We start from the raw sequence: 13,515 nt of genomic DNA, 5'->3' as shown, positions 1-13,515 counted from the left end.
TGGACCTGATCACCCAGGACCACGGCATGCTCCGTCACCCGGACCTTCAGTTGCTCCACGTCACGGCATGGCTCCTGCGTGGCTGACTCAGTCTGAGCTGCGTTGCTCCACCCCAGTGCAGCAGGTACTCCTGGGTAGCAGGAAGCCTTCCGCTAGAGCTACATATTTGGCCAAGTGGAAGCGTTTCGCGTGCTGGTGCGTGGAGCGGAACTTCCTTCCCACCGAGGTCTCCATATCCAACATCTTGGATTACCTCTGGTCCCTCAAACAACAGGGCTTGGCAGTATCATCTCTGAGGGTCCATTTGGCAGCCATCTCTACATTCCACCCAGGAGAGGATGGCCGCTCGGTGTTTTCTCAGCCGATGGTGTCTAGGTTTCTTAAGGGCCTAGAGCGCCTCTACCCTCAAGTACGCCGCCCTGCCCCAACATGGGACCTTAACCTGGTTCTTGCCAGGCTCATGTTCCCTCCTTTCGAACTGTTAGCAACTTGCTCCCTTCTCTACCTCTCCTGGAAAACTGCTTTGCTGGTGGCCATCACGTCCGCGAGATGTGTCTCGGAGCTTCGGGCCCTCACAGTGGATCCCCTGTATACAGTGTTCCACAGGGACAAGGTGCAGTTGCGACCGCATCTGGCCTTCCCCCGCAAAGTGGTATCGGCCTTCCACGTTAACCAGGAGATCTTCCTCCCTGTCTTCTTCCCAAAACCGCATTCTTCTCGCAGGGAGCAGCAGCTTCACTCCCTAGACGTTTGTAGAGCGCTCGCTTTTTATATAGAGCGAACTAAGCCATTCCGCAGATCCCCCCCAACTCTTTGTCGCGGTGGCTGAGCGTATCAGGGGGCTTCCTGTCTCCTCACAGCGGATTTCCTCCTGGGTAACATCGTGCATCCGCGCCTATTACGACTTGGCTCACGTCCTGTCGGGCCACGTGACTGCGCACACTACCAGGGCTCAGGCCTCATCGGCTGTTTTCCTCGCTCACGTGCCCATTCATGAAATCTGTCATGCAGCGACCTGGTCCTCGGTCCACACCTTTGCCTCCCACTATGCCCTGGTTCAGCAGTCTAGAGATGATGCAGCCTTTGGCTCCGCCATATTGCACTCTGCAACATCTCACTCCGACCCCACTGCCTAGGTAAGGCTTGGGAATCACCTAACTGGAATGGATATGAGCAATCACTCGAAGAAGAAAAGACGGTTACTCACCTTTGTAACTGTTGTTCTTCGATATGTGTTGCTCATATCCATTCCAAACCCGCCCTCCTTCCCCACTGTCGGAGTAGCCGGCAAGAAGGAACTGAGGAGCAGACGGGTCAGCAAGGGTATATATCTGGCGCCATGGTGGCGCCACTCCAAGGGGCGACCCTGCCGACCCACCGGAGTTGCTAGGGTAAAAATCTTCCTACGAGCGTGCATGCGCGGTGCGCACACCTAACTGGAATGGATATGAGCAACACATCTCGAAGAACAACAGTTACAAAGATGAGTAACTGTCTTTTGCCCTTTCACTGCAGTATTGTATGGTTGGTTTTAACCCTAGATGGTCAGGGATATTCTTTGTAGGTTAAGGTGCCTAATTTAGGTCCAAATCCTCAGGTAGTATACCTTGGTGTAGCTCTATTGAAGTAATCTCCAAAGCTCCATCTCTGGCCCTTGGTCTTCATGTTATTTTCTCCTGTAGCAGAGTAATTTGTTCTGAATAAGTAAAATTACGTGCTGTGTTCATGTGTGCCCCTACAAATGCATGTCCGGGTTTCTTGCTTCCCACTCTTGGCCTTCTGCTGCTCATGCTGCCCTCCTATGAATTCAGTGTGCTGTGTCAGCACCAGCATCCCATTCCTGCTTTTCCTGGGTGGCCACCAGCACTTCAAATTTTACTTTAATCCAGGTAGACAAATCATCCCAAATCATGGGGTAGCTTCTGTATCTGAACATCATCCTTCCATGCCTAGCAAGGGCAAGCCATCACTCTCTAGGGCTGATTGACAGCTAATACAGTCCTGAAGCTGCACACGTGTGCTAGTTTGGCTATACCTGTTGCCAGGCTGACTGCACAACTCATGATCTCAGATATATCTGAGAAGTTATTCTAGTTCCCCCGCCACCCCATTCCTTTCCAGGAACTGTGTCCTTACTTATGTGTCATTGTGGCAAGATATGGTTTTCTAGTCAATGTAGGCATTGGCTCTGCAATGTACTGGGTGAGAGTGTAGAAGTCTGACACTGAAATGGGTAAAGTACAAGTCGTCATGTATTCTCAGTGGCACCTGAAATAGCCAGTTGAAACATTTTCAGTGTCATGAAATTTTCTTGAAATATGTTGTTTTGTCAAAACCCAAACGCTTTTTTGGGAGAGAGAGAGATACTTATGTCCTTAGCTTGGTAAATAGAGCATCTGGAAGGTGGAAGACCCAGTCAAATGCCTGAATCAGAGAGAGCTGGAATGAAAAATTTTGCTTTGAATCAGGGAGAACAGGGAGTTGACCTCGCGTCTCCAACATCCTGACCACCAGGCTTCGTCTCATGGACATTTCGACACTTGCATCGTCAGAGAAAATGGACATTTTGATACAATTCCTTTTTTTTTAAAGTTCAAAAGGTTTTGTTCCAAAGTGGAATGAAAACAAATTTGAAAACCTCGACAGTTGATACGAACTGGAATTGTCATCCTCCAGTTAGCTCTATTAGCTGTGGGGAGTCCTAGCCTTCAATCCTTCCACTAGCTTTCCACCTGGACCTGGGGTGGAGTATTGTGGGAGACAAAATGCAATTGCATATCCTTAGTCCAATCTTCAATAATCACCTTGGGAACTTTCTGTTTCCAGAGGCCATGAGCCACTGCTGCATTGGCTCGTATAGTCTGTGGACTTCAAGCCCATTGTGCAGCTCTTGTCATGTAGTCAAAACCAGGGGGCTAGAGGGTACCTGTATTTGGGACTTCCCTCACCTCTGGAGACAGCTATTACCCTATTGAATGGAGGTATTTGCATTGGTGGTTCCAATCCATATTGTGCAGAGCACATCTGAGCTATGTTCACAGTCTTTCCCCAACAACCCTGGCTTTCTGGCCCAGTCCTGTTCTATGCATGTTCTTAAACCATGTTAATCCTTGTGGTATCTGAGTGCAGCTGGCATGCACGTTCTTTCAGTTCTCCTCCTGCTTTCCACCTTTGTTCCCAGCTTGTCCTGCCTTTCAAAGAGTAATCCTCAGAGCAACCATAAGAAATGTAGCCTGAAATATTGTATTTACTTGAACCTTTCCAGTGTCTGTCTGTATCCTAGTGTCTTCACACCTACTAACCTTGAGGAAATGAAACTTTTCTGTCCTTATCTGAGACTAGAATGTGTTAGATATGTGCTTTTTTATAAGGCAGGTGTGTATGCCTGCAGCCTTCCCATTTTTGGTTGTGATTTCATTTGATCACTCAAGCCCAGGTCACGTCAGTATTCGGAAAGCAAATCTCTGAAAATAATCCAGTACAGAACTGATTTTAGTAATTTTGGCAGTTGTGTTTATTGTAAAGTCAGTAGCAAAGAAAAGCTCATTTCAGACAAATACTCCCATGTTTTTAATGACAAGGTAGTGATTGAAGAATGCTTGGTAATTTGTTCCAGGTATTGTGTGCTGAAAAATCAAAATGTTACAGTCATTGTTTTCTTACAGTGTGCATAATGTGGGGAAAGATTTACTGTAGTTGTTAGTCTGGAAATGCTGGGTTAAGGAAGCAAAGGAGTCCTGTCTCCAGTGCCCCACCTATTCCCATACGTCAATCATGGATATTTAACCAGTTTCCATCTGTCAGATGGAAGTGGATAGTGATCAGTTGCTCAGACTTTTCTGACCATGCAATTGTAATATGTCATTGTATGCTAATATCCAGCTGTAATAACAAGTGCTTTTGGTTTCTGCTGTCTGCATTTTTCTCTGTTAAGATGACTGTGAGTTGTAAGATCCTGTCAGATGTGGTATATTGCACCAGTAATCTCAGAACATTTTGTTCCTTTCCATTGGGAAGTGCAGTTCATCTTGAGGATGCTTCACAACTGAATAGTGCACCAGGCTTCCTTCTTGGAATGTTTTGTTTTATTATTCAGACTGTGTATTTGTTCTCTCCACAGGAGCAGTTCGAGTTCACATTGACAGCGGTTGCAGAGGAAGTGAATGCAATACTCAAGGCACTTCCACAATGAGCGGTTCCGTCTCCTTGAGGTTCCCTGAGGATCCATCGCTCATTTCCTTACTCTGTCCCTGTGAATGTTGTTGGAAACCGTGACCTGACCTTAACTGTGTATCTTCTATTGTAACCACATAGTAATAGGGTCCTTACAAACTTCTATAGCCAGTAAAAGTTCAACAGTTAAAATGTGTATTCTGCTTCTGTTTTTTAAAATTTTAAAAAAGATACCTTGAAGCCTCGGATTAAGTGACAGAACAATCCATCTAATTCCTTTCACACCCTGAGAGGCCTGAATTTCACACTTTGAAAGCACACGTTCATGTTCTTAATAGCAAATATACAGTATTGTGGGTAATTAGTGCAGTCAATATATTCTCAGAAAAAACAGTGTTCTGTTATACTTTGTAACTTCTCAGAGGCTGAATAAGAAGAGCAAGGGGCCTGAAAAGTACTGGGATTGTTCTGACACAATACCAAGCAAGAGCATGAAACAATGCTGTGTGTGTTAGTAAACACAGGTCTGGCCTCTTGCATAAAGAGCTGCGCCTTTTCATGCTGGGCTTTGGCAAGCAAATGTTTTCTTAACTGTTGTTTACTTTTCAGCTTTGTGCAATGAATGGGAGAAAATCTGAGCTATAAGTAAATAGGCCTGCACAGTTGTCACAACTACAGAGAACAAGTCGGTCACATTAATGGGAACCCAATGTATAAAGAGCACAACAACACTTATTATGTACCACTGGCCTAGCAGAAAAGGAAGCAGGATAGTCTAACCTCAAGAAGTGAGTTGTAGGCCCCATATAGCAGCTGGATGAATGGCCTGAGCTGTTATGAAAGCAGATTGTTGATTTTATAGGATTACTGGAGAGAATGGGAGCTTCTTTATATTTTGGCATTAATTTTCCCCCCCTAAAACCATGTTGTTACCATTCTTTTTAGATCAGAAAGTAAATGCATTCCAGGCATTCCTGCCTGAAACAAAAGTTTTTTCAATCTACATTGTATGAATTTGTCTCCATGCAGACGTTGGTTACATCTCTCTGCAATATTTCTGTTCTTTCCCCATTCTAAATTATAAATATTATTTTAATTCATTATTATAGGATGAAGAAATGTTGGTAGAATTTCTAAGGTTCTTTTGCTCTAAATTCTTATACCTACTGTTTCAAAGCAATGCTAAAGTATGTCTGGAAATGATCCAGTGATGTAACTTTGCTTAAACACACCCACATTTTTCATTGTTTATTTCTGTGGGGGGAATAAAACTGCTGATAGAAACACTTTGATTTATTCGAATGAGGGACTATGGGTAACATGTTTAAAAGTGAAGTGACTTGGGCTCCTAAGAGTAACTCCTTTTTGAAAATGGGACTTAGGCCCTGTAGATGATTTTGAAAATGTTACCTAACATGGTTGTAGTTTCCAAGTTTATATTTTTTCAAAATTACTTGAAAGTGTTTTATGCTTTTAATTGTGCCAGGTTAAATGATTTTGATTTCAGAATTGCAAAATATATAAATGGTTTTAATTGTGGGGTCTTTTGTACATCTCTATTCAATGAATTGTTTAAAAAATAGCATTGCAGTTTTGTTAAGAGAGACGACAGGATGCGATGGACAGACCTGTTGGAATTAAATAACATTTTGCAATTTTGTGTTGTAGGTATGGATGTTGGTGATTTCTTCTTTTTGGTGATTAAAGAGTTATTTCAAAAAGTGCCAGGCGTGTTACTTTTCTATGTATGTTTTTGTACAGTCTTCTCAGTGTGTGCTGCTACTGCTTAATTTGTGCATCCCATTACCCTGGCAGTATAGAGCAGTTACTGCAGATGCCATCGTCCTCTTAAGTACACATACTGTATATTAAGCCACATGTTTATTTTATGGCATAAGCATTTTAGAGCTTTCCTAGCAATAACTAAAAAAACTAATGGGGTATGAATGAGAAAATTGCCTTTTTCATTTGATAATTTAGGTTTAACAGGACTCCTTTATTAGTTTAGCTAACACAAAATTGCAGATCAGGGCAGATTGAATCAGTTTGAACAATATCTGCCAGTGTTTGAATTAGATTTATTGTGGAGACAGTGTGACATGGCTTTCTGAAAATATAGGTAGCTATATCCAAACCAACCTACCGAAGATTCAAACTTGGTACATCCTGGCCCCCACCTCCTGTTGCCAAATGGAATGGTCTCACTGCAGGGATGCTGTGTTGTTACTGACTGACAACCAAAGAGGATGGTAGCTTTTCAGAGGGCAGATCCTTGCACTGTGATTTGTTAATGTTTTCAGAGCTCACTCTACCCATACCCACGGCAAACCTGAGTCACAGTGGCAATCCTCAATTCCTCTGGATTTATAAAGCACTTCATGATGCTTTTCCAAACTGTTACAATTTCTGTTTAAAGTTCAACCTAATTCTTCTGGAAATATTTAATCATGATATGTTTCAGGTTAATAATGTAAGGGTTATTCCTATTCAGAAACAGCTAGAGCAGGAATATAATTGTCTATTAAATTCTATAGAATTGTTCAAACTACAGAAAGATGGTCATCTTTTCCATTAAATTATATAGGTTTTCAGAGTATTTTCTATAGAATTCCATTTAAAACTCATTTGTTTTCATCCTGACTAAATACTATAGTACTTCTCCATAAGGTCAGGAAGTGATTATAACCTTGAAAGCAGGAAGTACCTTCCAGCAATCTAAAGACTATTACACAGCATTACAAGGCCAAGAGATTTTCTGGCTTTCTTCTTCAGAGAGGTGCCAAACTTGCAGTACACACTGTAAATAAGCAAACCCAGGGATCCTGCTTGTGTAGGTAGTGTTGGCCACTAATCTTCATAAAAGTTTGGATGAAAGCATACTTTTTCCCACAGTAATAATAAATATAGACCCTATCAGCAAAATTCACGTTTCTATCCCATCGGGTTAAATTGTGGTGTCATGTCATTTCATCTTCAAGTGAGATACAGAGCTGTGAAAATATTACCTGATGCAACCTGGCATGTCAGAATGTAAAGAAGAATTTGTTTGTCAGATGAAGTTTATCCCTTTTGTAGCAGTTAACTTAATCTAAATGATTTTGCAGTGGGTTTTGTGCCTACATACCTGCCCTTGGCTTGGTTACTGTCGCCATTCACCAGCCCATTTAGTAGCCTCGGTCTTGCATGTGCATTTTGAATCAACATGAAAAAAGGTTCTTCCTGATTCTACTTCAGCAAAGCATCTGCCTTAAGCCAAATAAGATATTGGACATCACAAACCCACCTTTTTGCAGTACTTTGAGGAGTGGCTTGATCGTTGTTAAACTGATGTCCAATATTGAAACTTGGGCTGTCATCTGACTCTTAGGAGGGCTGGAATATATTCTATGCATTAAATAGTGGCTTAGCTAATCTCATTGATAAAAAAACAAATCTACGGATGCTGTTTGTGTGTTTGCATCTTTAATTGCCATGGACCTAAAGCATAATTGAAGAAAGGATTAAATTAACCCCAGTGCTGAGCGAGCACCACCTATTAATTACTTTGAGAGGGCTGCCGTCTGGGTACAGAGTCCAAGTTTTCCAAATGTGCCACAGAAGGGACTCCATGCCAGGTCTGAATATGCAGATGTGAGGGAAGTGAGGTCTGGAAGAGAGGCCACTAGATCCAGGAATATGTAACTCCAATGGCTGGAAACACTTGCATAAAGAGCGCAGAGGGGATGTAACTGTTACTCCTGTCTGTAGCCTGGAGAGGCAGCAATGAAGTAGCAGCACTGTGCTCCCCTCCTCCCCCTGTCACTCCCCAGGTTTTATGGGGGAGATTTCATCCCCACCAGTTGCAATATACCCAATTGCCTAAAGCCCAAGTACTCAGGTGGAATCCTGGCACCACTGAAATCAATCGGAGTTTTGCCATTGCCTTCACTGGTGCAAGAATTTCACCCATGAGCTTTATCCAGCAGTCCTGAATCTCATCCTAAGGGCCTGATCCAGAACCACCAAAATCCAGTGGGTGTTCTTGATGATGGATTGGGCTCAGAAAGAATTTTAGCAGAGACTACAATATGCAAATGTAGTCCAACAGCAAGGAGAACCGCTTCCCCCCCACACCCTCCCGAGTGGTTATTTAAATGCTTTAAAAAAACCAAAATCTGATTATAAATGCATACATAAAACCACCCCAGCACATCCATGAGGCAATGACAGCAATATATCTGTAATTTGTGGGTTTGTGCTTTATTAATCAAGTAGAACATTAATAATAAAAAACCCAACCCACTTTATAATTACTGGAGTAGACATTAATTTAAAAAGCTGTTTATTAGAATAGAAAATAAGTATTTGATTAGCATTGTTACAGAACAGTGGCTGTCTTTTAACTTTTTTTCTGCCTGTTTGTTTAGGAAACTCTTAGCAGTTGTGATAATTCACTTTTTTAAATTGTACAGTTTGTATGATTTTGCTTTTTAAATGGGAGCACACTTTATAGATTTGATTGTTATATTTTCTGTTATGACTACCTTGGACCTTTGGAAAAAAAATTCCCCACCATGATTTAAAGAAAAAATACTGTTGGTTTATTTTTACAATAAACCAACAACAAAAATTTACAAAACTGTGGCATACTTAATCCAGTTAAAGCTTGACACTTTTTCCACTAGTCTTCATTTACCATGTTAAAAATAAAATAAAATTACACCAGCAAGATTTTATTTGAAGAAGTTCGTGTGCATGCTCGTTGTACTGTATTTGATGGCACACGTTGTTTTGTGTTCAGAAGTTCCGTGCTTAGTGGATTGTAATAGATTATTTATATGTTTATAATAAAGACAAACAAAGAGATTATACGAAGTATTTTGTTCTACCTCTGTAAAAATCTCACTTGTGAATAAAGTGGCATTGTCTGTGAAGTATTGTGAACATTGCAATATAGTCTGGTGCCTTTTTGTACCTATGTGCAAGTTACTGTTTGAGCTGCATTCTGTATATCTGGGACATTTGCACTTTGCCAACTGAGAGCGGCAGTGGTATCTTGATAGGAGCCCAGAGGGCTGCATTTAATTTACCCAAAATGTAGCAGAGCCACCCTCAACTTACTGTGAACATATGGCTTGTAAAGACAGCCGGTTCCAGCAGAAGATTCTCCATCCTGAGCTGGGTGGAGGCTATTCAGATTAAGACAGAGAACCTCAGCCCTTGTTTGGATCAGGAAAGAATCCAGAGACAGGGAAGGAAACTGATCAGCATCATGGAAAGACATCCCATGTGAGGGGAGAGAAAAAAAATTAGGACTGTTTTCTGTAGAGGAGAGACAAATCTGGAGTCATACAATAGATATATACAAAACAATGAATGGTACAGAAAAAGTTAGACTAGGCACTTGCATCTCTCTGCTCCTGTATGGGAGACTGAAAGGTAACAAAATTAAAGCTGCTACAAGTAAATGCCTTTTTAGGCAACACACAATTAACCTGTGGAACTTATAGTCATAATATGTCATTGCAAGAGATTAGTAGGATTCAAAAATTATTTATATGGATAATGAGAACATCCACTGTTACATCAAGTAGGACTGACAGAGAATAGACTCGACAGCCAAGCTAACCCATAAATGCCTGGGATAGGAAATAACTTCCCTATAGGCAAGCTTTTCCATAATTGTCCATTATGAAGAGTCTTTTAAATTCCCCTGAAACCTCTGGTACTGGCCATAATCAGACAGAATAGGGGACTAGATGGGGCATGGGTCTGACCCAGGATGGCAGTTTTCATGTCCCTAAATTGTGTGTTGTATTTGGTTGTCCTTTGAGGAAGAATAATCAAAATACTTTGGTTTGTCCCCTAAAATAACCATAAAAATGTTAATGTGCAGAAAGTTGGAAGGCTTGATAGCCTATTTTTCCTCATCAGAAGAGTCTTGTTTTACATTCTCTACCCTTGTTTATGTAGTTATGTGTTTTAATATCTGCAGTTTTTTCAGGAAGGTGACTTTCATCTTGGAAACAACATACATGTACCATTATAGCTATTTTCCTTGCAGTGTAATTTAGCAGCTCTTTCATCTGCGATAGAACTTTCTAAAGCCTTTGGTGACATCAGCTGGAGGACAAAAACAGAAGTGTATTTAACTATATGACTATGGGAGCATTCTACATCTCATAGGTAAGCAGGAAGCTTACATGTATATCACTTTATTTGCTGTGAAATGTTTGCACTGGTTTCATGTTACACATTTATAACATGGGCCAGATGGTGTAAATCAGCATTGCTTTCTTGACATCCATAGATCTGACACACAAACTATTCTGAGAATTGTGTAGCCGGTTATGGTGTGAATTGCAGCAGTAATGTAAAACATTCCTCGCACTGCGGTACTAATCAGACCGGCATAACGTAGCCACTCTGTTGTCATACCACAATGATGATGTTTTCCAGTGTTAGACTATAGCATGCACCACAGCACTGTGTGTTCTAATTGTAGGAGCCAGACAATAATAAACGTGTGCCCCCTTTTGAGTCAGATGATCACGGTTTTGTAGCAGTGCTTTCAGTCAGCAGTGTCGTGTATACAGTAAAAACAAGGGAGCTTTGTAGATGAAAACAAAAGTCTGGCTTTATTTTTAAAACTTGTCATAAAACTTCAGGTGAGGGCTGGTGAGCCATGATGTGTTTGTGCTGCAAGCTGAACCAATATGCCAGTTGTTCATCCAAGGAAAGGTGTAATGTTTATGCTCAGTCCATCATTGGGACTGGGACAGCTCATGCTTGGGCCAAATTCATCCCAGGTGTGAATAGTTTGGCTTCAGTTACACCAAAGATGAATTTGGTCCATTGTGTAAGCATCCATTGTGACAGCAACATCTGACTCTTCCTCACAGGCAGATAAAACTAGTACGTCAGGAGGCAGGGATATAATTGAGAGGAAGGATGCTCTAGGAGTTAGGGCATTAGGCTGACAAAATGGTTTAAATTCCCTGCTCTGCCTCGGTTTTCTAATGTGACCATGGGCAAGTCAGTCTCTTTGTGCCTCAGTCCCCGTCTGTGAAATGGGGCCAATAGCATCTCCCTACCTCACAGAGGGATTGTGAGAATAACTGCATTGAAGGCTGTGAAGTGCTCAGATACTATGGTAAAGGGGCCCACATCAGTACCTTTTGATATTCTAGCTTCTCTGTCTAGCAAACTGTTTTTACATACATCTCAGCTGGGCAAGCCCAATAGGCACGATGGATTTCCACGGTGGGGCACACTTTCACCCCTATACTGTCATTACTGCTATTATACAGTGGTCTTTTGCACACTCATTGCCCAAGAGAAGCTGATGTGGGGGAGAGATGTAGGTTTGTTGGCCTTGTGCAGCATGCTCGGGAGGTTTTAGTAGCCCTCACTGCTTATTTCATGGAAGAAAATGAGTAAGTCCCTTTGCTGCTGAAGCTACACGTGAACCAGAGCAGGAGGTACAGTGGTGACAGGAGAAAAGGCATGACTGGAGACTTGGGTAACACTTAACTGCACTGTGCGTGTGACAGCCTGTGGCAGTGGAGCATGGGAGAGGTGCTGTGGCTGTCTAGCTTGAGGAGAAGTGGCCAGAAGCAAGGTATTTAGCTTTTTTGACTTCATGTAAAACTACAGAATCACATTGTCCTCAGGCCCTCGTTTCTAAATGCAGCATCCATTTCCTTTAGGCAGGAAAACTGCTGCTTTTTTCAGCACATATCTCTGTTTTCCAAGTTAGAACGTTTGTCCCAACACGACACCGTAAATTACACTCTGGCATGTGGATGAGCAGAAGTGCTCCAGCCTAGTCACTATTCAATCAGTCGCTATGGCTACCATTGACCAGTTTTTTGTAGGGCAATGACCAAGCTGGATCCACAACTACTGGATCCTGCTAAAGACATCACAGATTCCAAAAATGAAACCATTGTTCTTGCCTGTGGCTGGGGGGAAATAAGCCTTTTGCAGAGGGTTCCTTTGCTTTTTGCTCATGTCTGAATTTTATTTAAAGGAGCAGAAATATAAATTCATCCTTGAAGGAAAATTCTTGAGTTATAGTGTTGCTTCTTGGAGACTGCAAAAATTAACATAGGTGAGCTGTTTGGTACACTTATTCATTGCTGCATGTGTCTGGAACCAAGCATGGTCCTGAAGAGGACTAGTAAGATAAGCTGCTTAGTTTGGACCACCAGGCTGTACCATGCAGGATAAGCCCTTCTCATTGCTGATTCCCCATCTTGCTAGCACTAGCTCTATTTTTCACAATATGGGGGTCCTGTGGCTTTTAAAAATAAGATCTCACATTCATGGAAGCAGACAGTGATCTGGCCTTTATTCCCTTAAACGCTCAGGTACCAGGTTGGGGGGATAACAGCATTCATGTGATGTGAATGATGGCACACTCCTGTCTCTCTCTTATTTTCATTGCAAGTCTCCCAGCGAGATTAACCTCTCCATACTGTGTTCTTAGGTGACCAAGAACCCATTTTCACTTCTGTCAGAAGGTTGTGTGCCTAGGCTGTCATCCCTGTGTTCCTGAGTCCTCCCTGCATCTGTGTGCTGTGCTGACACTAGGTTTACAATGGTTTGCATAGGGAGAAAACTGTGCCAGACCCTTGCTTCCCTTTCTCTCACTGTGTCTGCATAACTTCCCAATACCTTAACCCTTAGGAGCCAAGAACACCTTGGGATGTGCCAACGTGACATGCCTGTGGCAGGAATACTGATGACAAGAGTCCCAGAGGCCTGGACTCTGAACACAAGCCCAAGTCCTGCAACAAAGTGAATCATCAAAGCAGGCCTTAAAGCACAAGAGCAGATACCTCTCACAAAGACATGACAGCTGGAGGGCCAGCTGGGTGGTCTGCAGCACATAGGGTCCGTGGCCTGTATTTAACATGTGCTGGTATAGAGAAGTGGGGGAAAGGAGCCTTCAGTGCTGACCAGCATTTTCCTCTCACTGTACCTGCATATCCTGTTCTGAAACATTATTGCTCTGCTCAGCTGACACAAGTGGTGACAATTTTGTGAATATTTTTGCCGTCAAGTTTTGGGTAAATTTGCACCCCTCCACCAGTCCATGCCACCCCAATTTGCTTTTCTGTAAGTTTCCAACATAACGGATTTGCATCAAACCAGGGGAAAACCCCCAAAGCCATCAAAAAGAAGTTCCAGGAGATGGAAGGTAACACGCAGCATTGTAATGGCAAAGGATTGTTAAAAACTCTGTAATAACTTTCTAGAGGCTGTGTTTAGTGCCACTATTCAAGAGTTTGTTGCCATGATGAAAATGAATTTATAGTAAGAATAAATGGAGAAAGGAACGCTTTGGAGTGGTAGAAC

General features: G+C 42.3%; 1 protein-coding gene across 3 annotated transcripts in view; it reads left to right on the top strand.

Annotated features, from left to right (window-relative positions):
• PTPRN2 (protein tyrosine phosphatase receptor type N2) overlaps positions 1 to 9,023 on the top strand; it is a 1,080,816-nt gene extending 1,071,793 nt beyond the window's left edge. For all 3 annotated transcript variants that reach the window (XM_050942222.1, XM_050942220.1, XM_050942221.1), the window contains one exon: positions 4,121 to 9,023. In XM_050942222.1, coding sequence (XP_050798179.1) covers positions 4,121 to 4,192 — 72 coding nt within the window. In that variant the 3' untranslated portion in view covers positions 4,193 to 9,023. The remainder of the gene's footprint in view (positions 1 to 4,120) is intronic.
• Positions 9,024 to 13,515: the final 4,492 nt, after the last annotated feature.

Source organism: Gopherus flavomarginatus, chromosome 2 (assembly GCF_025201925.1).
Source record: "Gopherus flavomarginatus isolate rGopFla2 chromosome 2, rGopFla2.mat.asm, whole genome shotgun sequence".
Classification (NCBI taxonomy): domain Eukaryota; kingdom Metazoa; phylum Chordata; order Testudines; family Testudinidae; genus Gopherus; species Gopherus flavomarginatus.
This window is presented reverse-complemented; position numbering and strand designations above follow the sequence as displayed.